Source organism: Tasmannia lanceolata, unplaced genomic scaffold (assembly GCF_043159265.1).
Source record: "Tasmannia lanceolata isolate RefF3 unplaced genomic scaffold, GAP_Taslan_0.1 ptg000007l, whole genome shotgun sequence".
In the NCBI taxonomy this organism is placed as follows: domain Eukaryota; kingdom Viridiplantae; phylum Streptophyta; class Magnoliopsida; order Canellales; family Winteraceae; genus Tasmannia; species Tasmannia lanceolata.
Genome location: NW_027518684.1, coordinates 1,076,941 through 1,104,044, shown reverse-complemented (window position 1 = coordinate 1,104,044; position 27,104 = coordinate 1,076,941). Strand labels below are relative to the sequence as shown.

General features: G+C 37.4%; 1 protein-coding gene across 1 annotated transcript in view; it reads left to right on the top strand.

Annotated features, from left to right (window-relative positions):
- Positions 1-27,104, top strand: part of SMC5 (structural maintenance of chromosomes 5) — a 55,961-nt gene that overhangs the window by 311 nt on the left and 28,546 nt on the right. Inside the window, exons 2-7 of the mRNA XM_077384359.1 lie at positions 116-293; positions 787-940; positions 7,916-7,989; positions 13,664-13,813; positions 14,004-14,108; positions 14,184-14,329. Of these exons, the coding sequence (XP_077240474.1) occupies positions 116-293; positions 787-940; positions 7,916-7,989; positions 13,664-13,813; positions 14,004-14,108; positions 14,184-14,329 (807 nt within the window). The remainder of the gene's footprint in view (positions 1-115; positions 294-786; positions 941-7,915; positions 7,990-13,663; positions 13,814-14,003; positions 14,109-14,183; positions 14,330-27,104) is intronic.

The following is a 27,104-nucleotide window of genomic DNA, read 5'->3' as shown; positions in this document are numbered from 1 at the left end:
GATTCGTAATCATTAATTCTCCATCTTTAATTGTTTCTATATAGATGTAGAACTTGATCAGTTACCGAATACTCGAATTTAATGGCATTTTACTGATTAAATACAACTTTCCCAGAGACAATGATGGTTACATGCCTGGAAATATAGTGGATATCGAGCTTCATAACTTCATGACTTACTCATACATGAGAAGCAAGCCTGCTCCGCGTCTTAACGTTGTGATTGGACCCAACGGATCGGGGAAGAGTTCTCTCGTCTGCGCTATTGCCCTTGGCCTCGCTGGAGAGGCTCAGGTTCTCAAAAATCTCCTCCTCCTACCCCCTGAACTATTGTTTTTACAATCTCTATTAGGGTTTTATTAGAGATTTGTGGCAACAAATTGTCCACCCCAAACCGATTATTGGGCTCAAAATTAAGTTTAAGCCTTGTTCGTTTCAGATTATGACAACCGATTGTCAGCCCTAAACCTGTTATTGGACTCAGATTTAAATGTAATTTTGAGTCCAATATTAGGTTTTGGACTCACAATCAGTTGTTATAATCTGAAACGAGCCGGGCATAAACGTAATTTTGAGCCCAATAATAGGTTTGCGGCTCACAATCGGTTGTCACAGTCTCAAATGAACATGGCCTGAAGATTATGACAACCGATTGTGGTTGCCGTACTAATTATTGGATTCAAAATTAAGTTTAAATTTGAGTCCAGTAATCGGTTTGGCACTCACAATCGGTTGGCGAATAGGACCTTAGGATTTTAGCAAGCTTATGTTATTGGATTTCATGCAGATACTTGGAAGAGCTACAAGTGTCGGGGCTTATGTAAAGCGGGGAGAGGAGTCTGGCGATATAAATATTATGTTGAGAGGTGACACCCCTTCGGAGAGAATTTGTATCCGGCGGAAGATAGACACGCAGAACAAATCCGAATGGATGCTCAATGGTATGATTTCATTCTGAACTCTTCTTTATCTCCCTCTCTTTCGCCTGTTATTTTGGTGTTGGCTCACTCTGTTTCACTTTTCCTAAAATCTGAATTTCATCCCATCTGTCTTAACAATGTTGTTTAATAATCATATTGGCGTATTTATTAATGCAATTGGCTGCACGCTGCAGTATAGTTTGATGTTTTCTTTATCTGATCCTTTCTTTCCGGTCTGACAATGAAGGGCAAATGTTGGGATTGTGTCAAGTTTCCCACTAGAGACATGTGGGGCCCATCCTAGTTTGGCTTGGAGTCTCTTTTCTCTTGACAGTTTCCTTATTTGAGTGGGAAACAAAGAGAGAAGGGGTTTTACGGTTTGGAAAACCTTGTGAGCGGCTTGAGTCTTTGATCTAAGGTATTAATATACCTTGTGCACAAGTGGGGAAAAATTGAGAGACACATTTATGTGGTGAAGAGAGACGACTAGGTTTTTTTCTTGGACATGAGGTTTGGTTGGGTCTGATCTTACGGGTTGTGATTGTTGTACTTGTAAGGATTAAGGAATTGACAATTATCTCCTTGTAGTCTCTTTTGCTTGTCTGATCTTCGGTCGCTTCGGAAACAAAAGCATTTTGATTTTGGTTGGAAAATTTGGTGGAAGTCCTGTAAAATCACATAAACATATGGATACATATGCAAATGACAAAATTTAAATATGAAACTTCAGGAAATGCTACAATAAGTACAAATACATACTTAAAACCATCACATAAGCAATGCAACCATCCATAATGGTTTAACCCTTTCAGTTGTTTCGATTTCGGTTTTGGTAGGGATGGAAATGAAAAAATTTCGGTCATTTCGTGTCGGTTTCAATGAAATTTATAACCATCTTATATGCCTGGTGTAGATTATGTCAGGTTCGACAAATTATTCAAAAAAGTATCAGATCCAAGGTTAACGTGATTGTCAGCAAAGAAAGACCAATGAAAACATAGTTTTGAAAGCTTGATGGAGATTCTAGCGGGAGGTGGAATTTCGTAGAGTTTTGTCATTAGGTGACCTTCATTTCTGCTCTGTGTGGTTTAATTTTGATTTCGGAGGTTTGTGGATTGATCAAAGGTGGTTTTAATTGATTGGGAGAGAAAATAAATGAAATTTGCCCGATTTTTTTTTTTTTTTTGGCATTTTATGTACAACTGGTCAGACTATCACCTAGCCAATTGACCAGGGTACAATTGATTGGTCAGACGTGTCTCCAATTGGATGGCAAAATTTAAGGTTGTACTGTTTGCTTTCAAACTTTGTGGAGTGATCCGGGGCTGATCTGAAATGTTGACAAAGGGCTCAACCTCAAAATTCGAGTTTGGCACAAAACACATCAAGAACTTGTTTTAGATCCTTAAACATTATCCCACTTAACTTCAAACCCATAAACATACCCAAATGTACCAAATTCCTATATTCAGGCATAAATATAAACCTATACAGATTCATTACGGATTTATAATCTGTTAACATGTTTATTATCTTTATAGATCTTTAATTCTACACCAACTTGTAGCCTCTCTGTGCATTCACAATCCATTTTCGTGGATTGCACTGCCTACAGAACCTCTGTCGGGACGGGACCTATTTTACACCATCAAACCTCATCAACCACTTAACTATTATACTACAACCCTTTACGGTCCATAACTGTTGACTATAACCCAACCTAGACCTTCTTGTCATAACAATCACTGTGTCTACGATTTTTCACAAAAAAATAAAAACCCTTCCTACATCTAACTATCCACCCTGTTCTTGTCCTAAGTAGATCCAGGCCCTGTTACAATTTTGTCACAAGTTTGTTATTAACTCCCAAATCTCACCAGTTCCTCTACGTACTTACAAGCCTTAATCCACAACTAAAGTACGTTAATCCCTTTTTCCTTGATTGTTCCTATTTTACCCAAACCCCCATTAGACTAGTTTCAGACTTCAGTTTGCTGTATTATGTCTCATCTTTTCTTGGACATACACAAAATCCCATTCTCAATGATCATATGCTTTCTCCATATCAATCTTGCATATAATGCCCTTTCCCCCTTCGTGTTTCCTATTATCAAGGATTCCATTTTCTATAAGAATTTCGTTGAAGATTTGCCCGGCTTTTACAAAAGTTCCTTGGAACCGTGAAATAATCTGTTCCATGGCCTCTTTTGATTGTTCTTGCTAGTAACTTGGTCAGGATTTTATATGCATTATGAATTAAGCTAATAAGCCTAATATCCTTTAGCTTATAAGCCTCTTCCTTCTTCCGTATGAGAGTGATGTAATGTTGCTATCTTTGCACAAATTGGATCTACTGTGAAAATTCTGAATAAAAACCACGACGTCCTCTTTGATTGTCTCCTAATACCTTTGGTAAAATTTCATAGGAAAACCATGGACCTTGCTCCTTTTAGAGAGTTTTGAAGTTCAATACATCTGGTTTAGGTCTCCATTCTCTCTCCTTCGGTTGTAAATTTGAAATGTATTGGCTGATTAAGATTTCGGTCATATTTTTATCTTCAACCAATGACTCTCCATCCGGTATGCAATTAATAGCTTTGATTCATCTTCTAGCATTAACCATCCCATTGAAGAACTTTGAGTTCTTATTGCTTTCTTTAAGCCATGTTTCTCTTGATTTTTGCTGCCAACTGATTTCCTGTCTTCTAAAAATCTCTTCATCTTCCACCTTTAAATTGTTTCTCTCTTTCGCTTCTTCTTTTAGATGCTACTCCTCTTGTCTATGATATGAAGTAGGAAGACGAGGCGCTCTTTGAATAATGAGGGGAAATCCCTCCTCCCAGTTTTTTTTTTTTTGAATGGCTCTCCTCTCACCTGATTCAGTTTACACAAATAAGATTGGATTGATGGTTAGACTGGGTGTATTTTGCACCCTTTAATGGTAGATCTAAGAGCGCACAATGTTTTATGAAATTTGAGTATTTCCTCATGCTCATAGTAGAACCATATACCGCTGTTAGCTTGCACTTGAAATTGTTGTCCACATTCAACATCATTATAGATAAGCACCACTTTCTTTTATCTATCAATTCAACTTTGAACTCGTCTTCCCTCCAAATTACAAATATTCCTCTTGATGCTCCCGTCGCATCAAGAGCAGCGCAATCTCTATTTTGTCTTCCCTAGATCATGTTCACCATAGATTCATGAACCTCATCTTCCTTTGACTCCAATTACAGGTATATCAATCCCACGCCTCCAAATAAGATCTTTATCTCTAACCCTTTTTCATCCGAGCCCAAACCCCTTATATTCCAAAATACTATCTTCATCAAGAATCTTTAATAATAATCCCCAATCATCCCCATCCTCTAGGCTCTTTTAGGCCCTTGGACTTGTTCTTCTAGAATAAGTTGCCAACATTATCTCACGCCTCAATTCCTTTCAACATTGCCCAGGTCTAATCCACCTCTTCCTCGAACATAATTCCCATCTCTCTCCCCATATCAATTATCATCTCCCCCGTTCATAATCTTGGTTGCGTTCATTGTAGTTTAAATTAGGCTCTTTTTCATTAAGAACTTCTTTCATGGTTGCCCTTAGCTCTGCTTCCAAAGGATCCTCCTTCTCAGAAGGTCTGCCATCATAGTTGTATTCTTCCAAATAATGGTTTGCATCGACCAAAGCTGGATTCTTTCCCACCAAACTTTCCCTAATGACAGTTTCCTCCGTCATCACTCTCTGTTTCATAGGAATTAGATCTTTCCCTTGAGTTTCCTGCAATTTAGAATATTGCTTGTCCACTTATAGTACCGTCCATACGGTGCTGAGCGATTCTCTCGAAGCCCTCAACTCCATTCACTTAATTTCCATCCTGATTTCCATGAGATTCAGCCAGGCTACATTTTCGTTTGTTGTTTTTAATCTATTTATTTCACAGGTAGGCTAGCCTTTCCTTTACCCTCACCCTGCTGGATGTCTTCCGATAATTTTTCCATCTCCTCACCGTAGGTATATGAAGTGAGCAAAGACTTTTAGTTGGAGCGTAGGGGTTGAACCGTCCGCCCTATCGATTGTTTCTGCCTGTTTCCTCTACTGCCATCTGCCAAAGATAGTCTAAGGTTTGATCATAGCCTGATGCTGTCTCAAGTGTGAGTTCATCTTGAAGGATTTTTCTAGCTATACACTCAGCCAAGGCTTCCTCTCCTTGTAAATTAATCCACCGGTTATAATTGAAGGTCGGACTCGTCCTGCATGTCTGCTCAAGATGGAGACTTGTCGTTTCTATAGCCGTTAGACTGTCTGCCCGCCGAGTCACTGGTACAGAAAAACTTGGTTTTTGAGGTGGCACACAGCACATGTCCCCTGCCCCCCACCCCTGTTTCAGGCTCAGTGCAAACTCTTCTAGATGGCCTTTGCTTTTGTAAGGCTCTTGAGATTATGGAGTATTGTATTGAGTCTAGTGGTCAAGTTTTGGTAGTCAAGTTTTGATCAACATCCTGCAAGGTAAAGGCTCAATTCCTTGCTCTATCAATTGTTACTGGCAAGAGATTGAGTTTTTAATGAAGCGCTTAAATCGCATTGTATCCCACCAGTATAAAGAGGGTAATTGTCCGTCTGATTCACTAGCCAACTTTGCATGTGTAAAGAAGGACAACGATTTCTTCTGTTCATGGGTTAATCTTCCTAGAGAGACCAGAGAGACTGCTAGATGTGATGTTATGGGGCTTACTAGAGAGACCAGCGGGACTGCTAGATGTGATGCTATGGGGCTTAGAAGTTGTAGAGGCCATTTATAACTTGCTTCTTTCTTTGTGTTTCGATTTTGAGGCTAGGCGGCAAGTCCTCTTGTAATTTTATCTTTTCATTAATAAAATCTAAGGTGTCATCCTGGGTTCCTTGATAAATTTCTAGGTACAAAAAATAAAAAAAGGTCCTGTTAGGATGAGAGAACTGCTCCTTCCCCATGTTCCAATAAAAAAATAGATGAAAATTGAATTTTTAATAATTCATTTTGTTCTGTGTGATATGATGCCTCCACCCTTAGAAATCGTTGATGCCGCTTAACTCTTCAGAATGTGGTAAACATTAAATAAGCATTGTAAAAATATCCAAATCTGAACTCTTATCATGGGCACTTAATGAATAAATATTGATGTTGCTGAACTCTTCAGAATGTGGTAAACATTGGATAAGAATTGTAAAAAATCCAAACCTGAACTCTTACCATGGGCACTTCAAGCAATAAATGAATCAAATTCTCCATGAGGTGGTCACAAAAAATGCATGCATTAGAAGGACGAATGTTCCGTTTGTCAAATTGATTATCAGTGGAGGATTCTTTCGAGAAGGCCTAACTAGAAGAAGGCAACCGCTTTAGGAAGAATCCTAATCCCATGTTTCAGAAAATAGGTTGCTAATCATCCTACTAATTATGGAATATAAGGATTTTTCTGTGAAATTTCCTTTTCAATCAGGCGACGAAACCGTATTGAATCTAAACCTGAACCTAAGTGGAGAGGTAAAAATATTGTTCAACATACCTTGAAGACTTAAATACTCATTAGATGCTGTCAATGAATGGCCTTGTCTTAAATTTAGATTCCAAATAGGGATATGGCTTGAGCTTTCAAGATAATCAGACACTTTTGCTTTCTGATTCAAAGCTTACTGAAGAGATTGGGAAAGCGAAGGGAATGGGGAGAATCCCCATGCCAAATATCCATCCAAAAAAGAATATTGGTACCTTCGCTGACAATATGACTGATTGTATCTTTAAATTGATTAAAGTATTTTTTTCCATAAGTTCTCCCAAAGGAAAAAGAATATTTTAGAAGCAATTAAATCTGCAATAACCAATTGATCTCCGAAAGCTAAAACTTTAGAAAAATTGGACTAGGGAGAGTACTAAACAAATCAAATAAGTAACATGAAATCTGAGTAGACCACTTTTTTTTTTTTTTTTTGAATAATATCTGAGTAGATCACTTACCGTGAACAAAAATGTACAAGGGTTTCCTCTAGATGGGGCATAGAACATCAATGGATCGTCTCACCGATTCTTTTTTATTGCTGAGCCCTCGTGAGGTTTTTACCATGCATGTCCAGCCAAAGAAAGCGATGGCTTGGGGAGCAGTCACAAGTATCTTCACTTTGTTTTTTAAATATCTAAATCAAAATGCAATATTTGATAGAAAGAGAAGATTCTGATATGAACCACTGTGATAAAATGTTTCACCTTTTTTTTTTTGAATTATTTTTCTTTTGTCACAGCATTATTGGCATTTCTTGTGATAGTTTCATTGTTTTTTCTTTTATTGAGTTTTAAAAATTACATAAAAATATAAAATCAAAATCTGAATAAAAAATATTTGATATTTCCATTGATTTTTATTGTATTAATTTTTAAAAATTAAATTAAAATAAAAAAATCTGAATACAAATATATTTTAAATATATTTTTATTTTCTCAATACATATTCGAAAAGACATAACCAATTTAAAATATTTTGACATACTTCCATGCCAAGAAATTCTTGAAATATTTGTGACAATGTTAAGGAAGAGGGAGGTATCCCATATTCATGGAATACAAGGCTCCACTTCTGTAGTCATAGAATTATATTACCCAACTAAAGAAAGATGTTTTGATGAAGGCCCCAGACAGCCTCATCATTGAGACCTGAAGAAGAGCAGTATATGCCAGTAAATCTAGCCTCATTTTGACCACTTTTACCTTCTCTTCAGGATGAAGTTCTCTGCATGGAAATGGAGCATAACTTGAGCTTGAATAGTTTGACTAGGCATGTTTTTGGGCTACAAGTTTTTATATCGATACTTGATGCTCTAATTTAATTGAAAAGGCATATGGCTTCTGTAATTTTGGTTCTTGCTTTTCTTTATAGATATGTTCAAATTATTATTGTTATTAAAGCAATGACAATGTCTCTCCAAATTGAAGAAGTATCGGGTTGTTATATGGTTTGCCGATTGCAGGCAAAGTTGTGGCAAAAAGAGATGTAATTGAAGTCATTCAAAGATTTAATATACAAGTCAACAATTTGACTCAGGTGAGTTCATGGATATTTTATTTCCTTAAGTAAAAAGTTTTCTAAAATATTGTGGACATCCATGGGCATGTTTCTCACCACTGAAGTATATCAATCCTACCTTGTTGGTTATGCTTGTACACGGCTTTCCTATATTCACTCCTTTTGCGTTGGATTGATATTCAGCCACTATTATGGTTGTAATGTGCACTGAAAGTTTGTGACTGAATTCTATTGTAATTCTCGCTATTGCTCGGCATTTAGATTTTGGTTTTTTGCTAAGAGCTTTTATGCACTTAATATGGTACATGTTGTATTAAGTACATTTGGTTATAGATCTTCAGAAGATGGACTATGAATTTGAACCTTAAAATTAAGCTGGGCTGTAGACTTTTCATGACTTGTCCCCTCAACCATGATATATCCTAGTAAAGGTAATGATATGAGAAACATGTAATGGTGTGTTTTGCACCCTTTCATATGGAGTCACTGGTCTATATTGATTACGCGTAATATGTCTAGCAACCATGGACTTTGGTTGGGTTTTCAGCTTTACGCTAACCAAGCGTCTATAGAGAGTAAATGAAATTTCAGGTTGTTTTAGGAGTAAAATATATGGACAGCTGGTTCTTGGAAAATTTATGCAGCCTTTTGTGGATCCTCACTGTAATTGGAAGTCCCCAATCAGGGTGACACTTTTTGATATGCTTTAAACCATAAATTCGAGTGAATGCATCTTGACCTAGTCATTGACATGCTAAGAGTTTGAACACCACCGACTTGTTTTATTTGCATCTCCAAAATTATTTATAACATTTTTCTCTCCTAGTTAACCTCTTCGTTTAGGTTTTTCTTTTAGAAAATTTTCTTAGCTCCGATCTTGAAACCCTCCACTTCTTTTAGTATTCAAATGCAATAATGATGAATTTCCTTCTATGGATAACTTTAGCAATAATAATTGTACCACAACAGATGGGGCTAGAGTCATCTTGCTAACTCTAACTCATGATCATTCTCCTCCTACGATATTAGTTGGGGTTTTCCATCTACTGTCATCTTTACTCTTCTTTACTACCCTTTTGCTAACTCTAACTCATGATCATTCTTCTCCTACGATATTAGTTGGGGTTTTCCATCTACTGTCATCTTTACTCTTCTTTACTACCCTTTTCTATTGGACCCCTGTGGGATCTTGGATTAGAGCTTTTACTCATTGTCTTCTAGTTCAGTAGCTTGGTTTTAAATTCCCACCGAAACCGACACCAAACAACCGAAATGTTTCCGTTTTCATCCACACCGAAACCGAAACCAAAATCGTAAGTGCATTAGTGGTACACTATATCAATATGCATGACATAGTTATATTTATAAGAATTACATATGAAATGTGCTATATCCTAATGTATAAGTATTTACATAAATTACACGTGAAGTGTGGTATGTACTGAATTATCAGACATGCACGACAACCAATGTAAGTAGGTGTTCGATGTTACTAAATTGCTTATGTGATTGTTTCTAAGTGGGTATTTGTCCTTATTCTAGCATTTACTAAATTTCATCTTAAAATTCTATCATTTGCATAGTTTCCATAAGTTTCTATGATTTTATAGCATTAGCATTTTCAACGAAAACCGAAACGTTTCATTTTTCGCGGCAACCAAAACTAAAACCGAAATTTAAAACCTTATTTAGGAGTGAGTCTCTTTACCTTGGGTCTTTACTTGTGTTTGCACTCATAGTTCGGATTTTTTTTTTTTTTTTTTTTGCGGGGGGGGGTGGGGACGCTCAGTTCTGTTTTGGAACAAGGTTTTCTCTTTTGTCTATTAAGGGTCTCTATTGGTTAAAGAACATGATGCACAAGTTACATCCTTCATTTGGCCTTTAAACAAAAGTGGCTTGAGCTTAAGCATGACTAGTTTCTAGAATTGATTGGGCTTATTAGATGTCATTGATTCTACATTGCTTTTGTTGTTTATCAACTAGATAGGAATCTTCAATGGCTTCCTGCAAATTTGAGGGCAATCCAGTTGAAATTTTGGCTCGTATTATACTTCATTGATCTTGTTCAACTCCAAGGTTTAATGGTTCAGTTCCGGTATGTGTTTTAATCGTGATGGAAATGGAAGCATATCAGTTTTGGATGGACAATTTTGGTGAAAATCTTATAAAATTATAGAAACATATGGAAACATGTGCAACCAATGGACATTTAAGATGAAAATGATGGACATTTAAAATGAAACTTCTAAAAGTGTTTGAACATGTACAAACACACACTAAAAAACCATAATATAAGCAAAAAAAATCACACATAATGGGTTAACAACATCGAACACCTAGTAACATGTACTGCCGCACATGTTTGATAATTCAATACATACCACATTTCACATGTAATTCATATAAATATTTATACCTAATATATACACTGCATAACATATACTGATATAGTATACCACTGATACACTTAAGATTTTAATTTCATTATGCTTTTCAGTTTCAGTGTATGATTCGGGTACGCAGACACAAGTGTCGCGTGTCGACATGGACACGGAGTGTCAGACACGACAATTACCCCAATTCTAGAAACGGAGACACGAGTAAAAATTGGGATATGACTGCATATTCACAATAAAAATCAATGACGGCTTAAAAAATATGAATTGAAATATAGATTAGAGCACCTCACATGCACGGAATTATGTTGGTAATGAAGTTTATTTCTGGACTATTGCTTGAGGTGTTCATATGCAACCTCATATGCACCCAGACTAGCATTTTTAGGTGCATAATATTCTTTTATTGTGCACAACGAATATGTTATGTATAAAAAGTCAGATAGAAATTGTACGCATAGTTCAAGCTATCTGTTTGTGGGCCTGCAACGTACACCGTAGTGGAAGGCAAGTAGCAGTCCACAAAAGGAAGAAGAATTACTTCTCTCTTGCTCTAAACTATTGTTTATATTTATCTGTATCTACTAACGCAGGTGCAGAACATGTCAGACTCAGATGAATAATGAAGTCTTTCTTATGTGTTAGCTAGCTTTGTAAGCTATGATATTGACACATTTAAAAAAGTTAAATGTCATAATATCATTCTTCTGCTGGAATCAATGTCGATTTATGGGAGAAGATCGGCCAACGAGATCGCTGATCAACTAGCCAAAGGAGGTGTCCTGCTGGAATCAATGTCAACATATGTCGCACCTGCTATAGCGACTAATGAGGCTAATAGGGCTTCTGTTCCTTAGTATTGTACTGTGATGTAATCGATTCGGTCGCTGTAACAGCGGGTGTTTTGGGGACATCTTGTCCCCACGCTGCTCTTTTGTTTTCAATAAAAGTCATCTCTCAAAAAAAGAAGTATCATTCTTCTGCTCATTGTTGTTGATATTCTTGCACGTAAAAAATTAATAAAAAGTCATCTACAATAGTTGAGAGTTATAGAGACTGTGCAACAGTCATCTGCAACCTTATACAATAAAAAAATAATAAAAAGTTATCTGCAACAGTCCAAAGTTAAGAAAGACTGCATCAATCATCTGCAACAGTCAAAAAGTATTTTTTTTAAAGTAGCTGGTAGTACATATAAGATTTTAAAAACCTTCGGGTAACATGTAAAAATTTGCCATAAATTTTTTTCCCTTTTCCATTCTCAGAGTTAATAGGCATGTACACCCATGTCGACACTGGTCAATGCTCAAATATCGAAGTGTTGACTGATCATAGGTTTCAGTAGAGATGGAAATGGAAATGTTTGAGTTGTTTCATGTTGTTTCGGTGGAAATTTAACGCTCCAGTGTGGATCTTTATTGGGAGAACATTTAAGATGCAAGTAAATTTATCTTTTTAATCTATAAGATGCTGGCTACGGATCCGTTGCCAATGGGCAATAGGAGGATAGAATGTTTTTGAAAAATGGCAATGACTTCTAACTCATCATAATAACAGTCCTAACCAAAATAAATTGCCAATAACTCTCCTACTAGGACTTCATGACTTATCCTATCATTACGTCCTAAACAAATGAAAAAAAAAACTAAGTAAAATAAAAGAACTATCCTAATGTGGGTCCATGTTGCAATGTGTCCTACGAGATTGTTTAACTGAAGTCAAACAACTCGTGATCTTTTCTTGGCATTAAAGCATTCCCACCTGTGTCCTTGTATCACTTAAATATCATGTCGATGGTCCCTGTGGGCCTTGGTTCAACACATGCTTAATCACCATTTCTTGATGTTCTTTCTCCTCCCGTTCTTGATCCCTATCATATGAAGAGCATTCCCATTTCACCCGTAAGATGATCGGATGTTCCTAAGTCAATTACCCATATAAGAAACCTGTACATTATTTGAAATTTGGTCATCTTAGTGGAAGCGAAGGGCACCTGAGAAGGCTCCTGAACTTTCACTAACTGCTGATGCTTTTCTCATGCGAGAGTAGACAAGGCTCTTGAGAGGTGGATTTGTCCTTAACTTCGTTGTATGCTATGATTTGGCCGACACTTTGAATTTCTTTTTGACACACATGTCATGTTGTGTCTGACACGATGTGTCGACACTCCTTTAGACACTTTTAAATGTACTGCTTAAGTTTAAGTAACTTTATATGTATGCACGTGCATGAGTTTGCCACTATTTCTTGATTTTTAAGGATGATCACACTAGCTAAAATCAGTGCTTCACTTTGCATATTAGTTGAAACAAATCAACATATTGCAAACACGATTCTAACACTAAATTCCTGAAAAAAACCAATACACTAGTAATGGCTGTCTTATTTATATAATTTCCCTGTCCATTCTATTTTTTATAATTTCTAAATAATTTTTTTTTTAAAATTTAATATAAGAAATTTATTAGTTTCCCTATTTTAACAAAAAAACTAATTTTTTACAACATCTCCTGAAGTTTCATCTTAAATGTCATCATTTTTATATGTTTTCATGATTTTATTTTTATAGGATTTTTTGCTAAATATTTCAATCGAAAATGACTTGTTTCCAAGTTTCGGCCAAAAAATGTAATATAAACACTTCCAGAGTTACAGTGTAACATTTCGGTTGACGAAGTAGAAACGAAACTGAATTAGCTTCGATTAAGCCATTTTAACTTTTCAAATTGAGTGTAATTTCATTTCAGCTGTCATGGAAACCGATAAATTTTGGTCGAAGCGATACATTTCAGACCGAAATTTGGTTCCATAGAAGGAACAAGCAAATAAAAACATAAAATAAGCAGTTATCAATAAAAATAAAAATAAAAATCCAACTTCTTTATGCACCTTAGTAGAAATTTTGACATTTCAATGGATGTTTTCTAATTTACATGCTATAGTGGTAGTACTTTGGCTGACAGTCTGAAATGTTTTGAAGATCTATTCGTGTCTACTGAAAGATTTTTTTTCGGCAGGGATTGAAATAGAAATATTTCGCCCATTTTGTGTCGGTTTTGGTGAAAGTTTAGGATCATAATTCTAATCTCAGCAATTCGTAAGTTCTTTTTTCTGTCAAGGAATATGGTCAACTCTTCTAGCATTGTGAACCCTGGTTTGTATGACATTTACACTTTACTCGTATTATTAAATGTAAATATTTGGTAATTGTTATATATTTTGTTTTTTTTTTCTGAAATCTTAAAGTGCACCCTTTCACCCTGAATTCAGTTTCTTTTTTTTGTTTTGGTTTCTAGTTCTTACCACAGGATCGGGTCTCCGAGTTTGCTAAGCTTACTCCTGTACAACTTCTAGAGGAGACTGAAAAAGCTGTTGGCAATCCTGAACTCCCAGTTCATCATCGTGCTCTTGTTGATAAAAGTCGTGAATTGAAGAGACTTGAAGTGGCAAGTTTCTTCATTTACACCAAAATCTTTCAACTGAAATATGTTTTAGTCCACCGTGTTACTCACCATCATCTCTGATATTTCTTAGTAATCAACAAATTAGTTTTCTGATATTCCTTCAAAAATAAAATCACTGTTTTATTGGGTCATTTCTTATGAGCTTTTTTATATTTTGGTTTCATTTTGGTAGTCTGTCAAGGCGAATGGAGATACATTGAATCAGCTCAAGGCACTCAATGCCGAGCAAGAAAAAGATGTAGAGCGTGTCCGTCAAAGAGAAGAACTTCTGGAAAAGGTTAGTCTGTGCATGCCATTGTCACTATTTCATTTGATAACAATATCTCTGATGCTTTTATCCTGTCATTTGCAGGTTGAATCCATGAAGAAGAAATTACCTTGGCTCAAGTATGATATGAAGAAAATTGACTACATGCAAGCAAAAGAGAAGGAAAGTGGTGCCAAGAAATACCTGGATGAAACGGCTAAGATTTTGAATGATCTCGCAGGACCTATAGAGTATTTTCTTACTCAATTACTGATGAATAAATTATTTTCTGTTTACTAGATATGTTCTATTTGGGTATGCTTCTTGTTGTTGAACGCCTATTTATAAAATATTATCACTAATATAAATTAGTGATAATTTACTCCATTGACACGTTGCGTGTTGCATTTTTATATTGTATCATTCTCATACTGTTGTAGTAGTATTTGGAATTAAGTTGGCCTTTCACTTTTTTCGGTGCAAAATTTCTAGGTTCTCTTTGGAACTTTGAAAAGTTGCTCCTATAGGGTCGTTTTTTACTCTTTCTGTATTATGGAATACATATGATTTGTGGACACAGACACGAGTGTCGATACAGACATGGAGGTTTGTCGGACCCGACAACTCCCCAAAATTTAGAAATGGAAACACGGCTAAAATAGAAAGTATATATATATATATATATATATATATATATATATATATATATATATATATATATATATATAGAGAGAGAGAGAGAGAGAGAGAGAGAGAGAGAGAGAGAGAGAGAGGTTTCTACACACTAGCTTAAAATACAGTGGCGGCCCACATTGTTTGAGTGATCCAAACCATTCATTTGATTGGCCCTCACATAGATAGGGTGTCCCTGTCCACAAAAAAACAGCTCCATAGGATCATCCTAACCCTTCGAACCGTGGAGGCAAAAAATGGACAGATTTGTGAAGGTTTATACACGTCCATTTTACCTCCACAAATCGTAGGGTTGGGATGATCCTTGGAGCTGATTTTTTGTGGACAGCCTCTCTATGTGTGGCCCAATCAAATGAATGGTTTGGATCTCCCAAACAATATGCCATCCACTGTATTTTAAGCTAGTGTGTAGATAACTTATCTAAACTTGTGAGTAGAAACCGTTTTCTCTCTCTCTCTCTCTCTCTATATATATATATATACACAGTGGATGGCATTTATATATATATGTAGAGAGAGAGAGAGAGAGAGAGAGAGAGAGAGAGAGAGAGAGAGAGAGAGAGAGAGAGAGAGGTTAACCTCATAGAGCTTATATGAGGTGGCGCTCACAAAACATAAGGGGCCCACATTGTTAGGATGATCCAAAGCATTCATTTGAAAGGCCCCATCATAGATAGGGTGTGTACAAAAAATCAGCTCAATTGGATCATCTTAACCCATCCAAAAGTGGAGGGCAAAATGGATAGACACCTTTTGCCCACAAATCTGCCCATTTTTTCCTTCACTTTTGGAGGGGTTAGGATGATCCAATGGAGCTGATTTTTGGTACACACCCTATCTATGATGGGGCCTTGCAAATGAATGGTTTGGATCATCCAAACAAAGTGAGCGCCACCTCATATAAGCTTATATGAGGTTAACCTCAGGAACTCTATTCTCATATATATATATATATATATATATATATATATATAGAGAGAGAGAGAGAGAGAGAGAGAGAGAGAGAGAGAGAGAGAGAATGGTTTGTGTGCAGCTGCACAGATAAGCTATCTGTGCATGGCTTCACAAACCATGGGGGGCCACATTTTTTGGGGGATTCAAAGCATTCATTTGGAAGGCCCTTCCATGGATAGGGTGTGTACCAAAAATCAGCCCTTTAGGATCTTCCTAACCCTGCCATTCGTGGAGGGAAAAACTGGGCAGAAACAGTGTCTGTCCATTTCCCCCTCCAACTTTGATTGGGTTAGGATGATCCTATAGGGCTGATTTTGGTACACACCCTATCCATGGAAGGGCCTTCCAAATAAAAAAATGCTTTGGATCCCCCCAAAAATGTGGCCCCCACTATTGTTTGTGCAGCCATGCACAAATAGCTTATCTGTGCAACTGCACACAAACCATTTCCTCACACACACACACACACACACACACTAGGAAAAAATCCCGTGCGATGCACGGGCCGACAAAGAACTGTACGGACCATATCATAAGTTGATCCAAACCGTCCATATGATGGAACACAACATCAATAGGTTGTGCCCGTAAAATCATTTCCATAAGCTGATCCTAGCCCTCTAATCTATAGAGGTTTCCATAATTAAAAAAGCATAAAGGAGGGGGGTAGGATTCAAATTATGTGGCTTTAATGGGTGCCTTTGTTAAAAAGCATAAAGGAGGGGGTAGGATTGAAAATATGTGGGTTGAATGGGTGCCTTTGTTAAAAAAAGTAAAAAAAAAGTGATGTGTAATTCTCATAGAATTTTGGGAGAAATTCAAATAATTCTCTCATTTTCTCTTCTTCTTTATATATATAGAGCAATGATAAATACAAGGGACCCCTTGCATAAAGAGCCACAAAAGGGCTCTTGATTGTATCCACGTCATTTTTAGTTACATTTTAAAATCGTTTGAAAAATAAAATTAGTTACATTTGATGACGTGGATCCAATCAAGAGCCCTTTTTTGGCTCTTTATGCAAGGGCTCCCTTGTATCTATCATTGCTCTCTCTCTCACACACACACACACACACACACACACACACACATATATATATATATATATATGCCATCCACTGTGGATGGCATATTGTTTGGGTGACATATATATATACAGCTCTTACCTACACTTGCCATCCAAACCATTCATTGGATGGCATATATATATATATATATATATATATATATATATATATATATATATATATAGAGAGAGAGAGAGAGAGAGAGAGAGAGAGAGAGAGAGAGAGAGAGAGAGAGAGAGAGAGAGAGAGAGAGAACAGTTTCTACACACAAGTGTAGATAAGTTTTCTACACACTATCTTAAAATACAGTGGATGACATATTGTTTGGGTGATCCAAACCATTCATTTGATTGGGCCTCACATAGATAGGGTGTCCACAAAAAAATCAGCTCCATAGGATCATCCCAACACTACGATTTGTGGAGGTAAATTGAGAGAGAGAGAACAGTTTCTACACACAAGTGTAGATAAGTTTTCTACACACTATCTTAAAATACAGTGGATGACATATTGTTTGGGTGATCCAAACCATTCATTTGATTGGGCCTCACATAGATAGGGTGTCCACAAAAAAATCAGCTCCATAGGATCATCCCAACACTACGATTTGTGGAGGTAAATTGGACGTGTATAAACCTTCACAAATCTGTCCATTTTTGCCTTCATGGTTCGAAGGGTTAGGATGATCCTATGAAGCTGTTTTTTTGTGGACACCCTATCTATGTGAGGGCCAATCAAATGAATGATTTGGATCACCCAAACAATGTGGGCCTCCATTGTATTTTAAGCTAGCGTGTAGATAACTTATCTACACTTGTGTGTAGAAACCGTTTTCTCATATATATATATATATATATATATATATATATGATTTGTGGACATGGATTCGCATGATGAGTTTTGACACGGATTTGAGGTGTCCGACATGAAAACCCCTAAAAATCCTGAAATGGGTGGTAATAATGTCTAATACATGAAGCCTTTATGTAGGCAATTGAAATAAAATTCCATGAAAAATAAATAAATACCCTAACTCTAAATAAAATTGAAAATAAAAGCCCTAAAACTAAATACCATGGAAATAAAAAATCCTAAAAACTAAATAACATGGAAATAAATTCCTAAAAGTCCTAATGGGCAAATTTGCCACTTATTGGGCCCTACAATCTGCATCAAGAAGACAACATGTTATTCTAATTCAAGTTGATTCCTTTTCTCGTTCATGATGAAGACTATGAGAAACTGCTGATGTGCCCTGATGAATGGTAAGGTAAAAGTACTATTTGGAGTCTCTTACCCATGACAGTCCCCTGGGTACTGATGGATTCTCAGATCCTTTTTTCATCAGCTGTTGGGAGATAACAGGCAAGGATCGGTTCCAAGCAGTCAAAGAATTTTTCAGATAAGAAAATCTTGCTATGTACTATCCTTCGCCTTTCATTACTTATTCCCAAAGTGAATCAGCACAATCTGTTTCAATTTACCGCCCTATCAGCTTATCCAATTTTTGCTATAAGATCTTAGTGAAGTTTCTAGTTGGAAGGCTAGCCCTAGTTCTCTCTAAAATCATATGACCAGAACAAGGGGCTTTCGTCAAAGGCAAGAGCATAACAGCAAATTTCAACATAGCTCATGAAATGATGCAATTCATAGACAGCAAAATCGGGGGAGGCAATCTCATGATGAAACTGGATATGGAAAAATCCTACAACAGGTCTAATTGGATTTTTTTTTGCAGAAATTTCATGAATGCTTTCGTTTCAATTCCAAATGAAGAGCGATCATTAAAGAAGTCACTCAATGATGTTCGTATTTCTTCTTATCGAATGGGGAACCCCACGTCCTCCAAACCATGTTTTTTTAATCATTGCTGAAGTGATAAGTTGAGATCATGCCTATTATCAAAACATGGTTGTACCTATATCGTTTTTTTTAACAAATTTAGGACACGGATAAGGATCAATGTACTCCATAGTCCATACACATGAGCTACGATATAAGAAATATTTAAATAGAATATCAAAAAGCATTACTAGATTTCACTTAGAAGATGGACTTGTTAATAAATTTTAAATACAATTTATAAGACTGACACACTCGAAGATAATTGATGAAAAAACCATTATTTACTCAATAATGATGGGCCCCATCGTAAATAAACATAACATCCTAACAACTTGAATGATGGGCCCAATCAAGACATAAAGTACTCGCAACAACATGTAATAGTTGACTTATTCTATATGCTCATTTATCATTTCTGTTTCTTTACAGCCTAAGTTGGTTAACTTCATAGTCCTTTGGATTCCTATGCCTCTTTCCCTTTCTTTCTTTCTTCTCAGTTACAACACCTAGCAAAACTGATAAATAATAAGGGAAAACATGGTTCCATTCCTACTGTGACGTAGTTATAAATTTTTGTACTTCAATTCTCTCTTTCGACTATGACAAATGATATATACCCTACAAGGGCCACATTGGATTTTTGTCAGTTTCTTGTTAAATCCTATCCCAAGTGGATTTCTGCTTGTTATTCAAAATTCCTTCCACTTATTTCTTGTTCCTTTGCCTTTTTGATGTACTTCAATTCATGGTAGAAAACTGAAATATCTTGCATGGATCCTTTCAAATTGCATTCGGAATTTTGTCATATGTGCCTCATTCACCAAAATCCCTAAGAGCACTTTCAATACCTTCGTAATCTCTACATCACCTACAGATCCCATGAAGCCAAAAGTGTAAAAGAAAGAAAGAACACATGAGTGTCTAGTCCAAAGGGTTTTGTAGCAGCCATACAGATGATGGTAGCATCATTTCATGCTAACATCAGCGGCAGAACATATCTGAGCCGGTTTGGGCTGGAAAGTTCCCGACCTTGCCAGTATGAATTCTCGGGAGTCACAATTTTTTCTTGACTTTTTAGTATTTTTTCTGGATTTTTTAGTCTATTTTTCTCAATCGTCTTGAGAGGATCTGATTTGACAATAATTAGTGTGTTTTGCCAAGTCGACCATTAACTGAAACAATGATTGAAGGCTCATTTCGACTCGCATGAGGAATTTCTTTGATATAATACAGTCATCGAATAGTGTTTTGAATCGACAATCGACATAGATTAAGATGTTTAGCTTTCCCTTAATTCAGGAATAGGTGGCGAAGGCTACTTGTTCCTTGGTGGGCTATAGAAGAAAGGGGTTATGGCTAACATTATGCTTTAGCCAAAGGTACGATCCCCATCACCCATTGCCTTTATGCTGATAGTATATCATTTTTCCAATGGTTCTAAATCCCACATTAGCGGGATTATGCAGTTTTTGGGCCTATATGAAAAAGTGTTGGGGCAAAAAATCAATACGACAAAAAGCTGTTTCATATGCTCTCACAATGTATCTATGGCCGGACAAGAATCATTGCTACTGCTACCAGTTTCTCAACTAAATTCAGCCCCATTTATTACCTGCGAACACTTATTTAAAGGAAAAATAAAGATCATATTTTTCAAAAAGCTGAGAGAAAATATCCATAACAGGCATGTCGGTTTGAAAGCCTTACTCCTTTGTAGTGGGGGTAAGGTAACTATGATAAGTCACATCCTTTCTAGTATGCCCATTTATATTTGATCCATTGAGCCCGCCTAAAACTGTTATTAAAAGATTTTTTTAATGGCTAATTTTTGATTGGGACAGTCGGAATTTGGCAGAAAACAGCATTTGGTTGTTTGGAGCGATATCTGCAAACCCAAATATGAGGGAAGGCTTGGAACTAAAATGTAGACAAATTACTGTGCGGCTTTCTGGTTGAAATCCCTTCACAAACTCCATGAGAATGCTTCTCTTTGGGTAAGTTCATGAAATCTCTATACGCAAAGGACATCCATCTGACGGAACTAGGATTGCTTCTAAACATTGGAGTGATGTTTTAATGGTCAGAAACAAATGGATAGAAAACAGTTGGTGGATTATTGGATATGGTATGGGGCATTCCTTGTGACTGCGCAGTTAATTAATACCCAGCTTACCATTCAAAAAAAATAAATAATACCCAGCTTCCTCATACCGGCTGCAGAGAGTCTATTGTGCGGTGCCTTTCTAAGGCCGGAACCAAAGAGTTTTCCATAGAACTATTAAGTGGTTCCGGACTGCTAGAAAAAAGAAATATAATAACTTGGGCAGCATTCTCAGTGTCATGTCTATTTTCATTTGATGGGAACTTTGGAAGGAGCGGTGCGATAGGGGGATGGATGGAAAAGCTAAGAACATCAATCATATCATATGGAAAATTAAAGATTGGATTCAGAGCACGTGCAAGATCATTGTTTCTAATGCTGATCTCAAAAGGTTTGAAAGTCCTTCAATGGTTAAACATCCCCTACTTTCACCATCATGGAAAAAGTTTTTGGCTGGACGGAGCCTCTAAAGGCAAGCCCTGTCCCTCAGGAGGTATTATTCGGGACGACAATGCCAAGGTGATTGCCACTTTCTCTCTTGGTATTGGCACGATACTAACATGCAAGCGGAGTGCAGAGCGGTCCTTGATGGCCTAAGAATATGCTAGATCCTGAACTTGAAACACTTACAAATTGAATTGGATAGTAAAGTTCTTGTTTATATTTTCCATACCATGGCCCGCACTCATTGGATTATTCAGTATTATTGGATGGAAGTGTTGCTCATATTTACTGAAAAGGGAACAGCTTTGTGCACACGAGGCTTGTAGCACTAAGTCAAACCATCATTTCTTTTGCTGGAGAGATCTTCCTATAGAATCCCAATAGGCAGCTAGCGGTGATGTTTTGGAGCTTCCTCAACTATGTATAGAGGGAGGTAGTGTATCTTTTTTCTTTAGATTTGGCAGTGTAGCGTGAGGGCTTGTTTTCTTTTGTGGTGCATGCTTTTTGTTTGTCGTTTTTATTCTCCCTTCATTATAAATAATATTATTAGGTTCGGCCTGGGGCCTTTGTGCAAAATTCCAGGTTAAAACAGAGGGAGCCTTGGCATGTATTGTAGGAGAAACTTAACTCAACTAAGCCTTTGTCCCAAACTCAACTAAGAGCGGAATCAATCCATGTATTCTTCTACTATAGTGCTTCGCAAATTTTCATGAGGTACAATCAAGTAAGCATTAATGATGTATGGCAGATTGCATGGAAACTAATAAGAAGCTTTAATACCTAGCTAATGCAGAGCGGGAGCCAAAAGAGAACTAATTTTGCAGTTCTGTTACCAATTGACGTAAGGCAGCAAACTGGAACTGAATTATCTAAGGTTTGGATCTTGTATCAAATGGTAGCAGGTAAGTAATTTAGGTTTATCTGGTCTGTAAATGTGTTTAATGGAATTGACATGGATATAGGAGGGAGTAATGAGGTTTAAATAGGAATCATAACAATGTATTAGGGATGAATGGTATGCAGGTGTGTTGATCAGTGGGTTAAAGGTAACAAATCTGGGCAGTTATAGGTACATGATGGGATTGTTGAAATTAGGGGAAGGTGTAGGTTGATTTACAGTCAATGGATATGCGCTGTAAAGGGTTGTAAGATAATAAGAGCGTGGGTGACGAGGGTTAGGAGTGTAAAATAGGGCTGGATGCAGGTTTTATGGGCAGGGCAGCCACGAAGGACTGTAGGCCACTATATAGTAGCAGGAGGGTAGGTAAGGGCTGAGATAACAGATATTGAAATTACAGATATTGAAGTAGAATTGAGGACTGATATAGTTTCAGGGTCGTGGCAGGCAGAGAATGGGTTTCAGGGTTTATCTTGGGTCTGAAAAATAGGTTGTGAGGTTACATGTTGTTAGACGAAAGTTTAGACAGAGAAAATAAATGAGTTAGGATTATCTCCCCCTGACTCATATCTTTATACTAAAACATAAAGGAATGTACAAAGTCCTAAATGCCCTTAGGCAAGTTACATATTCCAACACTCCCCCTCAAGCTGGAATGTAGATATCATACATTCCTAGCTTGTTACATATATCATTCAATTTTGACTTATTTAAGGACTTTGTAAACATATCAGCTAATTGGTCCCCTGACCGAGTAAACACAGTGCAAATCTCTCTTTTCTGGATTCTTTGACGGATAAAATGACAATCCACTTCAATATGCTTGGTGCGCTCATGGAAGATTGGATTGTTGGCAATGTATATTGCAGCTTTGTTGTCGCAATAAAGCTGCGATGGAGAAGATGAAATGAAGCCAATTTCAGAAAGAAGTGAACGTAGCCAAATAAGTTCCATGCCCTGTATTCAGCCTCTTCACTGGACTTAGCTATAACATCCTGCTTCTTACTCTTTCATGAAACAAGATTGCCACCTACAAATGTACAATACCCAGTGGTGGACCGTCTATCTGTTGGGGATCCAACCCAATCTGAATCAGAGAAGCCTTCAACTTTCATATGGCCATGTCTTTTGAACATCAATCCCTTCCCTGGAGCCCCTTTCAAATACTTAAGAATCTGTGTCACCGTAGCCCAGTGAGAAGTACGTGGAGAGCTCATATACTGACTGACAACTCCAACAGCATATGAAATATCTGGCCGAGTAACCGTGAGATATATAAGTTTACCGACAAGCCTGCGATACCTGCCAGGATCCTCCAACAACTCTCCTTCTTCTGGAACGAGTTTCACATTAGGATCCATGGGTGCAGAAGCTGGTTTAACTCCAAGATTGCCTGTTTCTTTTAGCAAGTCCAAGACATACTTTCTCTGTGATAGGAACAAGCCTCTAGAGGAACGAGCAACCTCTATCCCCAAGAAATACCTGAGCTGACCCAAATCCTTAGTAGAGAATTCACCCAAATCCTTAGTAGAGAATTCCTTTTGCAAGAAGGTTTTCAAACGTTGTATACCTTGTGAATTGCTCCCTGTGATGATTATGTCATCCACATAAACTATCAACAAAATACACCCAGTTGAAGAGTGATAACTGAAGAGTGATCCACTACTCATTGTTTCATGCCAAAGCGCATGATTGCCTCACTGAATCTCCCAAACCACGCACGCGGAGATTGTTTGAGGCCATATAGTGACTTGCGTAGGCGACACACGTACGAGGAAGTCTCCCCCTGAGCAACAAACCCTGGTGGTTTACCAGCAAACCTACGAATTGGGGGCTGGAAAAAAAAATTCTGATGCGAGGCGAAACACAACTTTGGAAACTTATTTCCAGGAAAGTGATTTTGTGGGGGGGGTCAGAAAATATTTTCCTGGAAAATTTTGGGGGGTGCAAATCCTCGGTAGAAAATGTGTGGGGGGTTGCTGCGTGGGGGTACAGGACCAAGAGCTTTGCACAGGGGAAGAGAGACGTGGTGAGAGAGAGGGGCTGCTGCCTTCGGCTTGGACAGAATGATGATTCCTCAGGAGGAAAAAGATGGCGTGCCGGTCTACCTACGATGAAACTTGGCCCGGAGTTGGGTTTCGCGGCAGGGGGGGGGGGGTGGCGGAGAAGATGGAGGCTGCTGGAGAACCCTAGGGATCAGAAAACCCTAAGGCTCTGATACCATGTTAGACGAAAGTTTAGACAGAGAAAATAAATGAGTTAGGGTTATCTCCCCCTGACTCATATCTTTATACTAAAATATAAAGGAATGTACAAAGTCCTAAATGCCCTTAGGCAAGTTACATATTCCAACACATGTCAAGGAATAAAATTTATGAAACAGAAAATTTTCCGTAGCAAATAATTTAATGAACAACAAAGGGTTGTAACAGGTTTCAAGACAGATGTATGGGTTAATTAAGCTTTGTATAAGTTTAAAGGTAATGAAATTGTAAATTTCTGTGTGGAAATATTGGTTTGATTGAGGTTTACAATAAACAGTTGATAAACGGGGTGTGTTTTAGATGGTTAGATGCAAAGGAATGGAATTTGTGTGGTTTCTGGAACCTGTAATGGTTGAGATGGTCAGAGGCAAAGTAATGGGATTTGGGTGGTTTCTAGAACTTGTAAAGGTTCACGTTCCACATGTTGGTTTTCAGTTGTGGGAAATCAATGGTTTCATGGATTTGGGGTCGTCGACTGGTTTGGGTGAGGGCTAAGACTGCCACAGGGTTCAGGTTGAAGTAAAAAACTGTTTTGGCATTGGTTTCAATGACTATTCGTGGGTTAAAGGGAAACAGGTCTTAGGGAGGTTCAAGGGTATAAGGTAGGGGGATCGTGGAACTTAGAGGGTGTAAAGGGTATAAAGGTTACAGATAAAGGGGTTTTATTTTCTTGCAGTTTGTAGGCTAGGGTGATGGAAGGTATGGATGGGAGGTTGTAGGAGCATGGAGGGTGGGCGGTGGACTGCTATGGGGAGGTCGATCTTTGCAGTTTAAAAAAAAATAATCAAAGAAAGTTGAAGAGGATGAGAAGAAGTGAGAGGAAGAAAGTAAAGGGAAGGAGAATCCTAACATGGAATCACTCCAGTATTCTAAGGCATCACACCTTAGGGTTGTAAGGCATCACACCTTAGAGGAGAATAAGCATCACATCGGCTTGCAAACAATAGTATATATTATTCATTCATCAGTAAATGTGAAACAGACAAAGGTCTACTACAATATATAGACTTGCACATCAACCCCACAAAAATAACAAGGAAGATAATCTCTATGAAAAACAAGAAAACTAATCTTACATGCCTAAGAGAGCTTACTTTCTTTAATGAAGGTCTTAAAACCTAGGACTCTTACACCAAAATCCTATTAAAACTCTAATTAGACTCCCAATATGATTTCTTATTAGGCAAGGAAACCCACAACTTAAATTCAACTAATATTGTAAGTGGGCCCATTGCGCACTTAAGTGACTTAAGTGTAAAAAATACTTGAGTCATTATTGATAATGGCACCCTCTTTATTATTATGCCCAATTTGATAATGGCACCCTATTTATTATTATTATTCTCAAATTGATAATGATACCCCAAATTTTCTACGGATCATGGATGGTCCCCATCAATTAAGATGACCTAAGATACCATGCCCTTGTGCAATAGGAAGACTTCAATGAAGCTGAGATTGTACTTTTTGTTCTTGGCCTTCATATTTTTCAATCAACATCGACAATATTCTATTTGTGGGCGATTTCTTTTATCTAATTATATGGGAATGAATGTGAAGCCTTCTGTTGGGGATAGCCCACATTATTGATGTGGTTTTAGTATTGGTTGAAGCTTTACGTGTTTCTTTTCTCCATGTTTTGAGGGAGGCTGGTGACATACTGATAGTGGATTTGCTGACTATAGAGGGTGTTTCTTTTTTTTCCATTTTTTTGAATGGGTAGACTAGAAACCGTGAGGAAAGACTTGATAGCTAGGAACATAACAGAGAACATGACCTTGGATAGGATAGAATGGAAGAAAATGACGTAGGGGCAGGCGGAAAACAACTTGGGATAACATAGAACATGACCTTGGATATGATATAATGGAAGAAAATGATCCACATAGAAGAACCCAACTAGAACCGGGATTAGAGCCGGGTAGATTCCTTTCACCTTCTTCATGAAAATTTTCTAATGCTCTGTTTGGTTGCTTATTTTGGGGGGATTGTGGGAGTTTCAAATGCTTGAGATCTTCCAAAGATCTCCCCAAAACATGTTTGGTTGTCAATTAGACATTTGACCACTAGACAACTTGTAGACATCATTATTGCATTTTATCCTAGGTGGCGCCTACGTGGCGGAGATGTTCCGCCCCCATATTTTCTCCCTTTTTTTCACCAAAATGGAGAAATTTGTGTAGGGAATTAGGAGAATCTATCTTGTCTTATTCTTTCTCTCTCTTCCACCCTACATTTTGATAATGACACCCTACATTTTCCACTATTTTTCTCATGCAACCAAACACCACTCACAAATCTCCCAATCTTCCACGCTTGTCTTTTTCTCTTTGACTTCTTTTTCTCCTAATCTCCCACCCATCTACAAGCAACCAAAAAGAGCATAAAGCATTCATTTAGCCGTCCCCAAATAGTTTGGGACAAAGGCTTTGTTGAGTTGAGTTGAGTTGAATGGCTAGGGTGTTTCTTCCAAGGTTGCCAGAGTGGGAATCGAAACGGGAATCGAAGGCTCCCAGTGAAGAATCCTGCTCAAGGTTGCCAGAGCGGGAATCGAAAGCGGTTCCCAGGGAAGAATCCTGCTTCCTTCGTTTCTTCCCTCTTAAATGTGTTTTCTCTATCTTCTTCCTATTAAATTTGTCAACAAAAACCATACCACCACCACCACAAGCGCAAGAAACCATGTTTAAAACTGATTATATTGGATGTTTTTGTTTCTTTTTCAATTTTTTGAAATTTTTCCGACATAAAGTCTCTTGGCAT